Consider the following 19,363-nt stretch of genomic DNA (forward strand, 5'->3'; position numbering starts at 1 on the left):
GAGAGCCTGTCAGTTAGTTTTTCACTCTTAACTGTGTTTCATCATAAAGTGCCATTTTTTGGAAATCAGATTATGGTGCTTTTATCACAGCTTTTTGAGTTCCAGCATTTACATCATGGAAAAATAAATTACCCACCCTGGAACCACCAGCAGCCTGGTAGTTAAGGCATTTACCCAGGTTTGGGTGAGCCCTTTCGTAAGCACTGGACTGAAGTATTAGTCTCAATGTGAAGATAACTCCAAAATTCTGGCAGCTGACCTTTAACTGTATGTCTTATTTTATGGATGTCCAGCTTGGGCTGCCCAAGGCTTATAGAGCATTTGAAATGGTAGACAAAGTTGGTGAGAGCCGTGGTTTCTCAGCACCTCTGACTGCAAGGCAGTGCAATCTCCAGTAAAGTGCTCAGGGTTGCAAGCCATGAATTTTAATCCTTACTCTGCCGCTAATTCACTGTGTAGCTCCAGGCAAGTCCCTATCTCTTCAGCTGTAAAATGGGAATAATAATAATAGTTTCCTATCTTTCGGCAGCGATAAATTCATCTGTGTTCTTGAGGCATGCAAATACTACAGTGATGAGTGGCCCAGAAAAGACCGTGAAAAAATGAATAATTCTGTATTTACAACAGGCTTTGGGTGCGCAGTAAATAAGGCACTGCTAATTGGCTGGTGAAGATTACTTTTCTAAGTAGCTGCTTGTTCAGTAGGTGCTGTGTAATCAGTACCTACTTATCCTGTGTAATGAATGATAAAGGGTTCCTTGGGGAAAAAAAGGGAGGTAAAGACAGATTTCAAGAAAATCTTAATACTGATCTACAGGAAAGTACAGTTAGGATTTCATCATCCATTTAGGTTCTAGTGTTCTTCAATTCCAAAGCTCTTGATTTTTGGCAGACATCATAATTTTCTTCTGTGAGAATTGTCATCTGTGCAAGCACAGGTTTAGGTGTAGTAACCTGCCCCCTGCCATAAGAGAGCAAGGATGCGTTACTCAAAAAATGACGTTGTGGCTATGGACATGTATCATTCTTCATGTGCAATTATTTCTGTCTGAAAAACAGGAAAAACTATCTAACGTGGTTTTTTGGGTTTTGGTTGTTCTTTTTTTTTAATAGCTGTTGTGGTCTCACCATTATATTCCCGTTCTTATATTGCAGTTTTCTGAGTTCTAAGATTAGTTTCAAGGTAGGTGACCTGTACAATACAGTGCCTTTCTCTTTGTATACAAATAAAATTCCCCTAAAGGGCTCCTCTCTTAACAAATGAATTTCTGCTGTTGAAAGAAGCAAGAAAAACAATGAAGGCCACTGTCCAGGGTGGAACGCTAACACTTCAAACTTTGTTAGAGTAATCTGAGCATGTTTATCCTACAGTTTAACTGCTTATTAGACCGTTGCCATCACATCTGTTAAAAGCATGTACAATCTGCAAAACAAGCTGCCAAACGTCCCTTTTCAATTACATTGTTCAGAGGTCTCTGTGTTATCTTTCTGGCTGGGTAGATGAGGGAGAAGAAGTGCCTGTTGTCTCCCTTATCTTTAGCAAGGCTTTTGACGCTGTCTCCCATAAGAACCTCACAGGTAAGCTCGGAAAGTGTGGGTTAGATGAGCGCACAGTGAGAATGAGCACACAGTGAGATGAGCACATGGATTGACAAGGGATGAAAGGCAGAGCTCAGAGGGTTGTGACCAGTAGCACTGAGTCTGTTTGTAGACCTGCACAAGCACTATTCCCCAGAGGTCAACACTGCGACCAGTCTTGTTCAGCTGATTCATCAGTGACCTGGATGAAGGGATGGAGTGTGCCCTCAGCAAGTTTGCTAATGATACAAGACGGGGAGGGATGAGTGACACACCAGAAGGCTCTTCTGCCACTCAGTGAGACTTGGACAGGCTGGAGAGTTGGGCAGAGAGGAACCTAATGAAGTCCGACAAAGGGTCCTCCACCAGGGGAGGAACAGCCCTGGGCAGCAGCACAGGCTGGGGCTGACCTGCGGGAAAGCAGCTCTGCAAAGAAGGACCTGGGGGTCCTGGTGGACAACAAGCTGTCCATGAGCCAACAGTGGGGCCAAGAAGGCCAATAGGATGCATTAGGAATAGTGAGGCCAGCAGGTCAAGAGAGGTGATCCTCACCCTCTAATCAGTCCTAGTGAGGCAGCATCAGTATTACTGTGTCCAGTTCTGGACTTCCCCATTCAAGAAATATAAGGAACTACTTGACACAGTCCAGTGAAGGGCTATGAAAATAATTAGGGAATAGATCATCTCTCTTATGAGGAAAGGCTGAGGGGTCTGGGACTGTTTAGTCTGCAGAAAAATGAGAGGGTATCTTACTGATGAAAACAAATTGATATTTGTATTGATTAATACAAGTATCTTAAGGCTGGACACCAAGAGGATGGGTCCAGACACTTGTCAGTGATGTCCAGCAATATGACAAGAGCCATTGGGCCCAAATGAAAACACAGGAAGTTCCCTCTGAGTATGAGAAAAAAGTCTTTACTTTGAGGGTGACAGAGCACTAGAACAGATTGCCTAGATTGTGCAGTCTCCTCCTGAGGAGATGTTCAAACCTGCCTGGATGCAATCTTGCTCAACATGCTCTAGGTGGACCTGCTTTATCAGGGGGCTTAAACTAGACAATTTCCAGAGGTACTTTCCGACCACAACCATTCTGCGGTTCTGCAATTCTCTATTTTGTACTTGTGTATATGATGTGTTAGTGCAGCAGTCCCCCAATGGGTCTCCTTTGAGTATAGTTTTGAGTCATATTTACTTTTTTATATAGAAGAAAATCTATGCTCTGCCAAGACAGAGTGTGCATAGATTTGTTAGTCTGATCTGCACCCCATTTGGTGGTGCTATATTTAAAATTAGGACATATCAAATTAGAATCGTGATATTTGCAGTAGTCTTGATATAACAGGAAATCATCCACTGCACAACATTTACAACCCCTCAATGTATCTAATAAAGGAGCATGTTTTATTGTAATCTAGCTCTACACATTTCTAAACATTTACTTGATGTTCTTATCTGTGATGTTTAAGATTTATTTGAAGTAATAAGAATACACTGCATAAAACCATGTAATATATGTCCTCAAAGGATATTTAAATTAATATCTTAAAATACTTTTTTTCTTGCTGCTTATACTGAAAACCTTCACAAGCAAGTATTTTGGAGAAAATTATTTCCATGTTTCTTTATAGGCCCTGATCTTATGACCTACACACATAATTCACTCTAGGCATGTGAATTTTTGGCAACTGAACCTACATACAAAATTATAGCAGTGATTAACTCAGTGGAAACATATTTGCAACACTTTGTCCTTTAGGTTTTTACTTTTCACTTAACGAATGGTGCTACCGGCTATGAGCAGAATATAAACAATAGGCACAGAATTATTGTTAGGGATGGCTGTTACCTCTAGTCACTTATGAATTAAACATCTGCTGTCTCACATTGAAAACATTTTTAAAATAGTTTGCATATAAAAAGGAAGACTGTAAAAGAGATTTCAGTGAAGAAATCTTCAGCGTGTTGTGAGCATGGTAGCCTCGCTGCTCAGTAAAACTTTGCCAAAAGTACATCACCCTTTGAATTGTTGTCTGATGGAATCTGATGGCCTAAATTTCATTTAGTATCTTTTGCTTAGTGTTTGCTGTTGGGTATGTCTACACCTTCAGAGGCACCTAGATATTAGAAAACATGGCAAAGTAAATGGAATGTGGATTATTTGAATGTTAATTTTCATGTGGGTTCCCACATGAAAGAGAAGCCAGAAATGTCCTTTTTCTTTAGCTGCTGATGAGCTCAATGGAAAAAGTCTCCTACCATGCTCTCCCATGAAAATTGTGGCCACTGAAATAATGCTACTGTTGAAAAGTACGAGATGAACACAATTGCAACAAGCAGAATTTCAGCAGGGACTGTGCTAAATGCAAAGAATTCAGTCTAGAGAATAGAGATTGTAACCTGGCTGTACTTGGAGTTAAACATAAAACTCTCATCTTCCTGGAATAGCAACCCTGATGCTTGTAATCAAAACCAAATTGAAACACTGATGTCTGTTTCTTGGTGTCAGGGAAAGAGATTAAGGGGAAGGAGAGATCACTGTCATCTTTCATATCACAGAATGTACTTTGAAAAGGTCAGAGTGACACCAGGGAAAAACCTGAATGAAGAAAGAACATACCATCTACCAGTACTTCAGCACCAGATGTAATGTGGCGCTGCGAGCAGCACCAGAAGCAAGGTTATAATAAAAAAGATGCCTTAACTTAACAGAATCTGTGGTGGCCAGCAGCAACTATGCAATTGTGGCTTATTTAACCAGTTATGACTGCACACAGGTTCACATTTTAAAGGCAAGAATTAAGTGTAGAAAGGAGCTTGATGCTGTAAGTTTTGCTGTGTAACTGTTTTCGTTAGATGCATGGAGACACTTGAGTGTGTTTGGAAGGCCTGACCTGGGTGACAGCATGAAAACCTGAGCAATGCTCCATATTATATAAATAGCCTGAATCATTCAAAAGATTTCCTATCTTTAAAAAAAAACAAACAAACAAACAAGAAAGCAGACATGGCTGCTACTACATTGCTGTTAGGCCTTCAGATGCCTACATAAATAATGACAGCCTTCCCTGTCATTCTCTCTCCTGCATGTAGGCACTCCATGGTATTGGTAACTTTACTAATGTGGGTAATTTCATTTCAGTCTTATTTTTAATTATTATCATCCTCCCATTTTTTTCTTAAATGTATTTCTCCAGTGGCTAAAAGATTAATGATTACCCTCCCATTAGGGAGGAACAAAAAGACAGCTTTGGCATTATTTATTTATTATTCTTTTTCTTAGCTGGAAATTGAATTATCTACTCCCTATTTAAGATCCTTCTAGTGAAAATGTCACTTGCCATGAACTAAATGCTCTTTAATAGCAGCAGTACATATGTTCTTTAATAGTAACAGGACATAGCTAGCTAGCAGAGCAGAATAAGAGAAGAGAACAAAAAGCAAGCTTGGGTGTAGAACTGTGCGCATCTACACATGGAAATACATAAGAACCTTACAAGAAGACATGGGTTAATACTCTGTGCCCAGAAATGTGGTCACGTCTTTCTCAGTGACACTCCTAAAGGGTGGGATGCCATCCAAAGAGACCTGGACAAGCTCCGGGAGTGGGTCCATGGGAACGTAATGAGCTGCAGCAAGGCCAAGTGTAAGGTGAGGTAACCTGGGTCAGAGCAACCCCTGGTAACAATAAGGGCTGTGGAATGAAAGGATCAAGAGCAACCTTGATTCTCCAGCCCTGCCAAGGAGGACTTGTGGATGCTGGTGGACGAGAGGCTGGACGCGAGCCGGCAGTATTCACTTCTAGTCCAGAAAATCAACTGTATCCTGGGCTGCATCAAAAGCAGCTTGGCCAGCAGGGTGAGGGAGGGCACTCTACCCCTCTATGGAGTGCTGTATCCAGTTCTCGGGTCCCCAGCACAGGAAAGGTATGGACCTATTGGAGCAGATTGAGAGAAGGTTACAAAAATGATCAGAGGGCTGGAGTCCCTCTCCTATGAAGACAGGCTGGAAGAGTTGGGACTGTTCAGCTTGAAGAAGAGAAGGCTCCAGGGAGAATTCATTGTGGCCTTTAGGAGTGTCACTGAGAAAGATGTGACCACATTGCTGAGGGTGCACTGAGGATTAACCCATCTGTTCTTGTAAGGTTGTCTGTCCTAGATGTTAGATGAATGCTTTTTTTTGGTAAAATCTTCTGACTTCTGTTAATCGATATATGAAATAACCACCCTAAAATATCCCATGCCACCCACGTTATAAAGATTTCTTCATATCTAATTCTAGGGAAAATTATCCAGAATTGTCAGAATATTCTAAGGAAAATTACTCCTGTTAGCAGATGGTACATCAAGATCCAAAGATTATTGGAGTTCCCCAGAGTGCAGGCTAACCAAATTATTTATGGTGGTTGGTAGATGCTGCTATCCAGTACCATAGTATGGTGGGTGTCTTTTCAATGAAAAAACAAAGTAAATTTGTTGATCCATTGAATTTATTAGCAAAATGACTCCTGAACTCATGCTATGCCATCATGCAGTCTCCTCCATGTTGTCTTTCCTGAAGTCTGGATTTATGCAAGTATTTTAGCTCTTTCTATTTCTCTGAGTTTCATGTATGAAACCAAGATTTGCACCATGTTTTCTTTAAATTGGGATATCACCAGCTCCCTATGTTTGCATTCCAGCTTCCTATGCAGAAACGGCCAGAGTACTCAAGCAATTCCCATCATCCTTACCACAATTTTCTGTATCTTCATATTTTAGCATGCTTCTAATCAGTGAAGTGTTAGGCAGAAATTCAGGGCTAAGTGACCACTCAGAGGCTGCATGCAGCAGAGTTGTGCTCTGGCATTTAATACTTTTTGGAGAACAACACGAGAAGATTTGGGGCCTGACATGCCCCCAGATTCAGCCATGTGCCCTATGACATTGTGTAGGCTCCAGCTTTCTGGTCTTAGGGGAGCAGTGTTAAGGAGAACTCCCGGTTTAATCTGGGGTGTTCTTTGACTATCAACAGATGAAGTCACATCAGACTTAAAAATGGTTCCACTCTCATGTGGATAAAACAGCAAACACTCTGGTTTTATCATGGTTTAAAGCTGGTGGGAATCTCAAGCACTTTTATTCATTCATAAGCATCCACAAGAGATATTTCCCAAGGGAAGGTTTGACCTAATGCTAGCCAGCCCTTGGGACAAGGAGGGTGACTGCAACATGTGAGGTGTGTGTGTACGTGTGGGGGCACATGCGCACCTGTGTGTCTGCTCCCACACGCTTTCAAGGTGGTCCTGCATGTTACCGAGGACTGTGTCAGCATTGCACTCCCATTCCTGGCCTATCAACCATCCTTCAAGATGGGAAAATAAAACCTAGCCATCTTCCACACTGGCCAAACCCCTCGAAAAGGACATGCCTGAGAAAGGTGCAGCATCTGGCACGTCTGCCATATCCGATGGAGCTCCAGAGCTCCCAGTGGGCTGTGCAGCTTGCCATAACCTCCAGAGTATGCATGTTTGTGTGAGGCACAATCTGGCCCATCATTTCATTTAATCCCCTTAATTTAGCAGAAAAATAGGTAGTTAGAAAAATATTATCTTTTTCTAAGTATTATTGCTTTTTATTTATTTTTCACAGTGGATTGTGTGCATAAGTGTCAATGAAAATAGGTCAGAAAGAAATTACTAAAAGAAAAAAAAAATTCTGTTACAAGAGCTAGATTCTTCTTTCCAGAAGGGCAACTGGAAAATATGCTAGAATGTACCACATGGAAACGTAGAAGCTGTCAGCTCCCTCATTTCCTCTTTCCATCTAGTACTAATTACAGTGGACTTGCAGCAATTTCATTTAATACGGAAGGGATCATATTAAGGAGGGAATAAAGGCTGACAAAGCATGTGTTTTGTTCAATTTGATACTGTTTTAAAGAGTGAGGTCTTAAACTTTCTGCAAGTTGTTAGATTGCATTAACTGAAGAAAAAGCACAGAAATTTTTAAAGCATAATATGACATTGATTTCTATAGCAAAAAGGAAATTTGGTCTGAATTCAGAGAACTATAGCTTATTTTCATTATAGATGTTTCTACTGAGAGATTCTATTCAGATTTAAAACTGCTGCTAAATGTACCCAGTAAAATGGCAAATGTCTGTACAGTTATAAGGACATAAGAATTGGAACACAGGAACAGACCAAAACATTCTATTCAGTGATTCCCCCTAAACTTACAGAAAATGAGTAAGAAGAGGACAAGTACTTACACAACCACTGAGAGGAATCCCCTTGTGCTAAGCAGCAAAGAAGGACTGGGAAGGCTGTGAGAGGGTCCAGCCTCTCATTCCCTCCTGCTATGGTCCCATTCTGCTCTGGGTCTCAATCAGAGGCCCAGCTCTGCCTGAGGTCCACGTGACGAAATTTCAAGGGGTTTAGGAAGGTAAAAGAGAAAAAAAATAAAGCCAGGCTGGTAGTTTGGGAGCAATGAGAAACTTTGTGGTGATAAAGGAATTAGTACCCCATTGGCTGAAGGGCACCCAGCATTCCAGGGAAAGTCAACTCCTCCATAACTCTCAAATTCTAACAATGTAAAGCTTGGAGTTAAATGTTAATTGATATTTAATCGTATATAGGTATAAGTGTTATGCATGCCAACTTAAGGGTATTAGGATGTCTGAAATACTGTAAAATAGATGTCTAATTGATTTATTTTTTCTAAAGCACTGTTTAATGTAGAATTGTTTCTATATGGGAAAATATAATTTATGTTTCCTAGAAGTTACAACAAAGTATTGGGCATTAGGAGACTGATATTCTCATCCCTATCTGCCAGGGAAACCTTATAACCAGGACTCACAGCCTGACATTGATAAATGATTTAATTCTGCAGTGTTTGCCCCATATTCCTCAAGTGGGATATTTAAAAGGAGATTAATAACTACTCTTCTCTCTGAGGTTTCAGATGTCCCAGTTTTACAATGTCTAATATATATGTAAACACAGTATTTGAAAACTTTGGGAGAAAAAGACCAAATATAGTTTAAAATTATATTAGGGCCTTTTAGCCAGCTTGCATGCATGGTACAATTTATAAAGATGATGATGAACAAAGCCAGGCAATTTGGAGATTCTAGTGGATGACTAAACACTGATTGAATATGAATAAAGGGGTATGAATATGATTTTTTTATTGTTGCTTACAGGCAATAGAGAAGTATTTCAGGAATATAAATATAAAGAGTTTATAAATATAAAGATTTTATAAAACTCTTGATAAATGGAGGTGTTTAAGTGTGTGCTATGGATTTCATAAGTGTTTTTGCAGACTCACTTACTTCACTGTGTCTTCAAATAAAGATGGAGGGAATTTTGAAATATCATTTTAATAAAAAGATATAAATAATTTTATCCTTAAAAAGCTTTTTGGTTTTGTTTTTTTTTTTATATTTAGCAATGTCAAGATGAGCTCTGAGACCATTCCAATGTCACTGGATGTTTATTTTACATTAAAAAAAAAAAAAAGTTTTAGCTGCTAAAGTTCAACCAAGCCCCCTTAGAATAAAGTACTACTGCAACAGATAGGGGGATGTCGCAGTATATTCAGAACACTTTAAGAGTTCATATTCACATCTCAAAATCCTGTACAATAAAAACAGTTCTTCTGATTCATTTTTAAAGCAAAGAACACTTCCATGTTTTCCAATTTATAGAACATTTCCAATCTTTCATAGACTCCCACAACTATTTAACTACATTTTACAGTTCTCTCACCCTCACACTTGATGTGAAGTAGGGAAAATGCAAAGATGCATAGGCTTCTTTACCAGCTTGTTTCTCTTTTAAATCAAAACTTCTGATGATTAAAGAAGAGCAGATAAAAGAAAGTACAGCTCGAGGCTATGATATAATGCACTTAGAGATCCCAAAGGCAATATTCTTAACATCTACAACCAACCCTGAAACATAACAGAGAAATATAAATGTTAGGGCTGGGCTCTTAAATTCAAGTTTCCTGACACACTGTGGCTGACAGCCTTTGAATTTATAAAGACCTCCTATCTAAACAACCAAAAGAGCTAAAGATCACTTAAAATAATTATTTTGATCGGTACTTGCAAAGCAGTAGCAACCTATGAGAAAGTATTACCATGTACATATCCAGGGGATTATTTCACCTGATCATGTGATTTCATCATCTTAAAATTGTTCTTCCACGCATAGCTGGAGACTAGTTTTATCTGTAAAGTGTGTGTCAGGGGATTCATAACCCATTTTAAGTATTTGTGTATAACTGCATGCACTTAACATGGTTTAGAATGGATCAAGAAATTATTCTCCCTCATGATATTTTTTCAAATGACCGAAATACTCGAGTCTTTCATGGAAATGCCTTTTCTTAGTTCAGGGTTCTTTTCCATAGTATTATTAAAAAAAAAAAAAAAGTATTTTTGGTTTTCTGTGGATGCCAAAAAATCCAAGGAATGAGCCACAGAAATTTCTTTGGAGACCAAGGGCACCTTAAATTTTAGCAGCAAAAGTACCTGAGGAACATCTAATGGGCCCTGTCAAATAGATGTGCTCATTGGCATGGCTGTTGCACAATAGCTCAGAGTTCAGCACAGAGCATGTTAGCAACACCTGCTGTCAGTCAAAACTGTCATGATGTTGGGCCAAGGTGACCTCTTAATTTTGTAATATGGGTCATTGAAAAACATGCACAATGTCCACTAGGATGCCTGAATGAGAATTTAGGGCTCTCTTCTGCCTCTGTGTACTTTGCATGGAAACTCAATCCCTCTGTGGGAAGATGCCCTTCACAGTCATGAGGCTTTCAAGAATGGCATCAGCTATCCTTAATGAATTAATTTTTATTTTTCCCAGACTATTAACTATCATTCTGAAAATTTTAAAAAAAGCACCAAAAAACAAACAAAAAAAAAAAAAAAACAACCCCAAAACACTTATAAGGAATTGAAGAGCTCAAGAGAGTAGGCTTTGTTTAAAATCATAATTGCTTCTTGAACCAAAAATGACATGAACCCAAATATACATTAAAATTCAATATACATCACATCTTTTATAATACGGATATGCTTATTGAACATATATTCTGGTCTGTGAAATGTAAAGAGGTTTACTTCTAAAGGATTTTATGAGTACTAGCTGCACCTGAATTTTTTCTTTCTGAGAAAATGCATGTTTTACAACAGCCCTCTATACCTCAGGAGGGCTAGAAGGGACACTGGCAAACTTTTTATCACCCTGGGATGTGTGCAAGTATTTCAGAGGATCAAAGTATAAAAATCAAAAATATGCAACTGAATGAATTTCTGAAGTAAAAGAAGTAAAATCAGTGGTTTATTTGTGGAGAGTGTAGTAATGAAAACAACAGACATTTTAAGGTGTGAAAGTTATTTAACTGTGGGCTCACAGTAAACCAGAAACATGTATTTCTGATTGCATTGAAGATAACCATTCCCATACTGAATCAAGCCAAAGTTGTGTCAGTTTGCTGTTGTCTGACAACGGGCAGTAGTAGTACTTTGGGAAAGACATACAAAACAGGACAGATAAAACCCAACTCTTTCCCAGCTATAAACTTTCATTTTCAAGCAGTCTGAGGTTTATGGACTTCCTCAGGCAGAGGGTGCGTTCACAACATTGATCTTAATATCTATTGATGGATCTCCTTCTCATGCATTTGTCTAATGGATTCTTGAGCCCATTTATATCTTTGACCTCCACAACTTCCTCTGGCAATGAGCCCTACAATTTAATTATGCATTGTGTGATAAAGGACTTCATATTGTTTGCTTTAAACTGACCGCCTGATCATCTGAGTCCTTCTCTGTTTGTTATAATATGCATGATAGCAAATAATCATTTAGGCAGACTATGACTTCATATACATCCATCATCTCTCTCCTCCCTCAAATGCCTTCCAGACTTAAGTGTCTCAGCCTAAATCTTTTTCTTTCTACCAATACAATTCCATACTTCTAATCATCCCTGTAGCTCTTTCCTGTACGTTTATTGAGCTCTCAAGCTCTTCGAGATGCAGGAGAACAGCACGAAGCTTCGAGGGTGTGGGTAGAACACAGATTTCTAAAATACTGTGCTGATCCTATTTTGTTCTATTAATTCCCTCATTGTTCTTAGCACTTGTTTACCTTTTTGAGCTCTGCTGAGCATGGAGCTGGAACCTTCACTAAACTATCTGCAATGACACTGAGGTCTTTACTCTAAGGATAATGGCAAATTTATGCACTGGTCTTGCGTGTATTTTCATGTCTTTCCCTATGCCTATTATTTTTATATTTGGAAATAGAATGTGTTAAAAAGAAAAGAGAAAATAAATTCTGTGGACTAAAATAATGCTATAGAAACTGCAGAATTTGAACTAGAACTAGACAGATTCAAAAATATCAGTGATTAAATGGGAATAAACAGGAGTCCACAACTTGACAGATTCTCACTTCATCCTTCTTATCTTGCTCTGAAATGCCAGCAAACAGGTTTGTAGGCTTGCTAATTCATTGGCATGTTTCTGAGCAGTGCTAAACTTCCCATCTCTGGCTGATGTCAAAAGGAGTCAAGACTGGCTAGCCCTCATAGAATTGGACCTGAAGCGTATTGTTCTCGTAACTGTTTATACTATGTGACATTGTCACTTCCATACTATTTGGGGAGTTTGATGCTGGGAAAATGAATTTTTAGAGAGGTTATGAAAGATCAAGGATGCTATAATGTCATCATAATTACATGTAACTTGGGCATCAGTATTACATAAAAGCATATTGAATGCTTACTTAACATAACATTTGAATAAATCATGTTTAAAATCATGTTCACTGAAACATTTATTTCATCTAGAGCTACATAGTTTAAGCTTCTCATACATAAACATTTTTGGCATTATTTATGAAAACTTGGCTTGCATCCACTTAATTTATATTTTAAAAAATAAGAGATAGCTATGTGAATCTCATATTTATACTGAAAACCTCCATCGTCTGCTGCTTACTGAAGTTTCAGCAGATCTACAATGGTAATTCAATAACTGTGTCTACAATATCCTGGGAGTTTTAAACACAGTTTCCCATTTTTGCATTTGACATTTCAGTCTGTACTTTCTTACTTTTCTTGATAGGCTTCTAGGTACTAAAAATAATTACTTAGTGCCTATCACGCTATGTGACAGTGATGCCCTTGAATTCCTAACATGGTTAGCAAGGGTTGAACCTCCTAGGAAAAGTGAATTTTATTGACTCATTGGTGCAGTTGCCTCGCTGCTTCTGAAGTTTCTGGAGGGAGAGTTTGCAAAGTGGGTTGAACAATCTTGAGGTAGAAGCCCAGAATCGGCTGTTCTAGAGAGGAAGATTTACAGTTGGGTTTTGCTGTTGCAACCAACAGTTACTGCACCAAAGTCATGTAGAATGGGGTTCATTTGGCCTCTACTGTGTGTGCTGGGTCAACCAACAACTCTATTTTCTTCATTTCACGGTGAATAATGAGGTGTACATTCCCTGAGTGGAGAGTGAGTTTAGCATCACATTTGTTTTTCTTCCTGTTTGTAAATAGCTTATGTGAGATGTACAGAATTCTTCCCAGAGTAGAAAAAGCAAGTATTTTTTTCTTAGTAGTGGCCCTCCATGTTCAGATGCTTTCAAATCTGAAGCTAAAATCTCACTTCCTTATTGTTAGCATTGTCTTACAAGCTATAAAATTAGTCTTTGTATCTATATTTTCATGCTGAATCATTTTGTTAGATACATAAGGTCAAGAGTACTTGTTAAGCATCCTGTGATTCATTAGCATTGAAGTATGGAATCATAGAATTTTTTGGGTTGGAAGGGACCTTAAAGATCATCTTGTTCCAATCCCCCTGCCTTGGGCAGGGACACCTTCCACTAAACCAGGTTGCTCAGAGCCCCAAGCAGCCTGGCCTTAAACACTTCTAGGGATGGGGCATCCACAACATCCCTTGGCAACCTGTTTCAGTACCTCACCATGGTCATAGTAAGAAATTTTTTCCTAATATCTAACCTGGATGAACTCTCTTTTAGTTAGAATCCATTTCTCTTTGTCCTGTCACTACATCCTCTTGTAAAAAGTCCCTCTCCATCTTTCTTATAGGTTCTCTTCAGGTACTGAAAGGTTGCAATTATGTCATCCGAAAGCCTTCTCTTCTCAAGACTGAACAAACCCAATTGTCTCAGTCTTTCCTCATAGGAGAAGTTCTCCATCCCTCTAATCATCTTGGTGCCCCTCCTCTGGACTCGCTCCAACAGGTCCATCTCCATCCTGTGCTGATGACCCCAGAGGTGGATGCACCACTACAGGTGGGGTCTCACGCTGCTTTGGATGCAGCCCAGGACACAATTGGCATTCTGGGCTCCAGGTGCACATTGCTGGGTCATGTCCAGCTACTCATCCACCAGCGCTGCTTTGTATTGTGACCTGAATCCAGAAGGGATGATCCTTGTTTAAAATTTTACTTACATTTGGATAAAAGACTCCAGCAATTCCAGAAATAAAGTATTAACTTAGCAGCTTTTCTGTTTCTTTGCTGCCCACTTAACATTAGCAGAGATATTCTTCATGGAGCTCCAACCTAAAGACATCTTTATCTAATAAACTTTTGTAGGGCAATATGCTCAATGTACTGAAACAGATCTTGCCTTCATTCCCATTAAATCACACGAATGTAATATATCTTAGGCAATACTACCTACCCAAAAGTTAGATATCTTGCTAGCTATGGGCTATATGTTCATAGTTATTAGATACTTCTGGAGGGTGATTCATTTACACTATTTTAGCCTATTTCAGCCTCTTGAGTTTCTTTCAGTCTTTGGACTTGCTTTTGCTGTCCTCACTGATAATTAAAGTAGTACCTGGTAACTGGCTCAGACTTACACATTTAATCTCTAGTGCTTACATCAGCAAGCAGGAATCCCAACCAGAGGCATTCTGAGTCATGGTATCATCCAGAAACTGTGGGGTCTTTAAAAAAACACACAAAGTTCTAAGTTTGCAGTTCAGGGAAGTCCTAACATTTCAGCATAGGTTGCTCATAGCATGTTTTTCTGTATATATTGAGTAGGCCTTCAAGAGAGCTGGAGAGGAAAAAGGGGGAAAAGATTAGCTACTATTTCTGTTACTTTAATAATCCTAAATGCAAAACATTAGCTCTTTCTAGCAACAAAAACTCCACCAGCAGCAATACTGAAACCATATGCCCTCCATTTGATTTACCATCAACAACTGCCTGGCTGCACACAGAGCCTCTCTGCTTAATAGTGGCTCTAGGCAAGTGCATGTATAATATTCAAAGCAGTTTTGTTCTTTCATTAAAGTTGTGATAAGGATGCAAAGCATTTTAATGGGAATAATCAATTATATAATGATATTCATATACAACAAAGTCCTTTTAATATAAGTACTTTTAATGTGCTGCTTTTGTCACGGGGGAATTACTTTTGTAATACTTTCAGAAGCATGTCTTCTATTGGTGACAGGCAGACAGAGCCATGCTAGGGGACTCCTGAACTCCATTTGCTCCTCATTCACAAGAAAGCATTTTTCAGTGCAGAGATCACATGATTTTACTACTCTGCTGAAGAAGACAATTTCAGCATTAAGATGTGTCTACATTTTTGCAAGAGAAGAAAAAAATGGAGTGCACGATCAGTCTGAATAAAACCTGACTGTGAAACTTCAACACTTAAAAGATTACATTTGACTCTTTCCTGTTACATTTGCTTAATGGTTTTCCTGATCTCCCTTTGCTGTTATAATCTCTCTACCAATAAGGAAACTAGAGTCAGTTCTATCCTGCCATTGTCATTTTTGATGACAGTTGTCAAAAGTTATAAACACAGGGTGGCCACACATGACATTTTTCATGGTTCTTAAAATTTTTACAAATCTACTAACTAAAGAAGACTCTTATTATATTCAAATTTCTTTTTATCTTATGATTATGGATATATTTAGATAATGAGATAGAAACCAGATACTTATTCCATCTATACTGTAGATTTTCATTTCGAAGTAGTACCCTCTTCCACCCATAGCTAATTTGCTGTAAGTCACATGCCAGTTGTCATGGTTACAGGTTGAGCTGTGTCTGTCTCCCAGGTGTCACTGGCTGTTTGGGAGCATAGTCCTAAAGGATGATGAAGGCTGAGCATGCTCCCTGACTCTCTGTATCCAGCCTCTGCAAATGCAGAGTGGTTGCTCCAGTACCTTGCAGCAGGTTGCAATGTGCACTTTAGAAAAGAGCCCAACCATCTTCTTGTGTCAGCATTGACCATGTCACTCTACCAATATGAGATCCCTAACTATAATCAGGAGTTATATTTGGGTCAGTGTTCAGGCTTCAGATGCTACTTCTCTGCTCTTCCTCCTCTTCTCTTTCCTTTGCCGAGCTCAAGAAATTACCCGATGGGGGTCACGGAGGAAAAGACAGCTAAGAATTGTGGAGAATAAACGAAACTGTACTTGAGAATATCAATCAAACCCCAACAGAGCATGCCCAGGTGTGGCTGTAGGCAGACAATACTATGATCTTTAAATCCAGAGCAACGTGGTTTGTGAATCTTGATGCCAGAACAATCAAAAGAACATAAGATATTGTGAAATTGGGAGTAGGATTAATCTGCAGACTAGACATAGGTGTCTACCCAAGACCCGGGTGTTCCCATTATGTCAACAGAGATCTAGTCAACTCTGTTAATGTAGCCTTTGTATAGAAAGCTGGGGATCCTTCTCTAGGGTGGAACCTGACCTGAGAGTTTCAGCCCAGGTCCCATACACAAGCATTCTGAGCCATTGGAATTCTCCAAGGTGTTCCCCTGGAACTTCAATTAACTCTCCAGTAGAGTGTGGGTTTCATGTAGGTCCTGTGTGGTAACTGACAACTCTATGCAGTGTCTCAGGTAACTCAGGGCACCTTAAATGGACGAGATGTTGCGGATCCAAGCTGAGCCCAGCCCAGCACTACCAGTTGTGTTTTACACACTGGCTATTTCAAGGAGATCTAAGACATGAGAGAGGCCCCACATCTCCTCACCCAATGCCCAAGAGAGTTGAGTATTCACAAAATTAATCTGTTAATATCCCTTAGCCAGTGCATATTTAATGTGAAAGGCATAACCACTCCAGGAACAGGGACCAAACCCAAACTTTTCCCATGTAAGTGGAGCTTAATGCATCCAAACTCAGGGTCATTTACCCCATGCTTTTAGTTGCTTCTCTTTAACTTCTCTAAGCAGACAGGTAAAGTAATGCAGAGAGACATAAATCAGATTTTAAGATACAAATCAATACTTATTATGGAGTGCCTCTTAGATTCATCACGCTTTCTCAGAAACTACTTAGCTAAAACTTATATTTTATTGCTGATCCCAGCAAAGCCAACACATTTCAGACAACATTTCTTGCTCTACCTCAAATCAGTAGCACTATTTCCGAAGAGTACTTTTTTCTCACAGTCCAACAAAACAGTCCAACAAAAAAGTTCAGACAAAAACCATCTTTTTCCTACTTAAAGAATGCAAAATGCATTCTGCAAAGTCACATGGATTTCAGTTGAGAAAGCTTAAAAATAGAGACTCCAGCTTCAAATTTTCAATATGTCTTTTTTTTTATATGAACCTCAATGTTTAATCACACATAAAAGTATTCAAAATATCAGAGGTAAATTATTTACTCACATTGCATACATTGCATTAGACTTCAATATATACTTTTAGTTTTATTTATTAAAAAATAATGAAATAACTGAGTGGGATAATGTTCATCTGGATCAATTGGAAAGCATTGCTGAAAATTATTCACATAGCTCTATCAAAAACATATCTTTTCATTGTGTTTTTCACAGAAGCAGTTACTATTTTTTTCTTTATTCATTTCTTGGCAACAGAGTCATGGATCTATAATTAAAAACCCACTTAGGCAATTTCCAAAGGATTATTACAATCTTGTCATGTGAGGGGTTGAACAAGTCAATTTATAGGTTATTTTATTCCCTGTTTCTAGATTCTACAATGGTGGTCTGAAAATGTTTAGGGCCATCAATGAGAGGGGTTTTTGGCAATGGACACATGGCACAAAATTAATATTCTCTTTTTCTCTCTTTTTAGGAATGCCGTTGAAGAAAACAAAAAATTATATGCAATTTATGACACAAGGTGAGTTACTAAAAGTACTTTAAGAGTGTGATTATTATCTGTAATTGAATTTATATCCTTCAAAATATTAAAAATCATTATTAACATTTTTTTCCTGAGCCGCAAAATAATCTTTAAGGCAAAATGAAAAATATTTTAACCCATCATACACAATTCCGTATATACCTAATAATGTTTCCCCTTTAAATATAGTGATTTCCCCTCTGTGTACAGTACATATGACAAAGAAATACAGTTGCACAACCAGCCTAATTTATGAGTTATTTCACAGATGGAATATGGCCCACGATCCTGATCTGTGTATTATGAGCTTAACTGTGTCTGCTTCTGATGCCAATGTTTGGGGAATAAGAGCAAAGGGCTAGCTGGCACAGCCTTGGGAAAAGAGGATGCATTTAGAGAGACCAGCAGAGCGCTGTGTCTTGGCAGGAGAAGGCTGCGGATGCAGCCTCTGTATAAACACACCTCCGCATTCTGAAGCCTTTCCTTTCCCCTCATCCTTCATGGATTTGTTCCTGTTAAGGGCATTCCTCAGCATAAGCAAAAAAGGATTTGTTTTCTTCTCAAAGGATAAGAGCAAGACATACTTCAGATTTTCACTACCTATAGCTTTTTCTTTGTTACCTTGGAGTTTCACTTCCACAACTGTGTCTAGAAAATGAAATAATTTCACTTCACTTCCTTCTCATTGCTTATGCTGTTTCATGTGGAAGTGTTTGCATTCCCTCCCCTTGGTGTTTTTTTTCTTCGTCTTTCCTCTTTTCCTCTGTTAAAATTCAAAGGGACATTTGGATGGAAATGCCAGGGACCAATCTCTTTTGTTTTAGCTAGTCCTAATACAGATGCATCAGTTAGGACCCTGACTTGGTCTTCCTTTAAATATACATAATATTAAATACAAGCAATTCAAAGAACTCATGCTTGTCTTCTTCACTCTGTATAATCTCCTGCAAAAGGAGGCTGGGATCTTAACTTGGAATTCTGGCTGTTGTTAGCAAAAAACTGCATAAACAATAATTATATCTAATGAGATTCATAAAGGTATTAATAAATATGAAGACATAAATATATGGGCTACAACCTTCTGGTTTTAATTAACCTTAAAGAAAAAAAGGTAACTGCTGCATACTGGTTTTTTAAGAATAATGTGCTCCTGACAAAGGGATTTAGATGAATCCACTCAAGTAGAAACTTAACAAAGAAGTCCTATATAAAATAGCACTTCCTCAACTACAGTTACAGTAAAAAAAAAAATGTTGTAACTCAGTTACTTGTCTGTTTTTCTCAAAAGACTCTATTTTCATCAAGACAGAGACTTAAAAGAATAGTATTTCTAATGCGCCACAGGCTTCTCTAATGTATTTGTGTTATTTCAGTGCATAATCATTAATCTTCATGATGAAAAAATGTGAGCTATAAAGAGCCATGATTATTTCTTCCTCTGCCAAACTGTCAATGGATTCTTATTTTGATGTGTCTGACTCACTATGTGCATAATCCAGAGGTTTTGCCGCATAAGGAATGGAATGATGCAGGAATACACTTTTAAATTCATTCAGATAATTCAAATTTTTATTCTATTTTCTTGAATATGAAGAAAAAA

At 38.6% G+C, this 19,363-nt stretch overlaps 1 protein-coding gene across 1 annotated transcript in view; it reads left to right on the forward strand.

Moving 5' to 3' along the window:
* The window catches only part of GABRB3 (gamma-aminobutyric acid type A receptor subunit beta3), a 200,639-nt gene that overhangs the window by 58,162 nt on the left and 123,114 nt on the right, over positions 1-19,363 (forward strand). Inside the window, exon 2 of the mRNA XM_032100294.1 lies at positions 17,713-17,760. Coding sequence (XP_031956185.1) covers positions 17,713-17,760 — 48 coding nt within the window. The remainder of the gene's footprint in view (positions 1-17,712; positions 17,761-19,363) is intronic.

This window comes from Corvus moneduloides, chromosome 2 (genome assembly GCF_009650955.1).
Source record: "Corvus moneduloides isolate bCorMon1 chromosome 2, bCorMon1.pri, whole genome shotgun sequence".
In the NCBI taxonomy this organism is placed as follows: domain Eukaryota; kingdom Metazoa; phylum Chordata; class Aves; order Passeriformes; family Corvidae; genus Corvus; species Corvus moneduloides.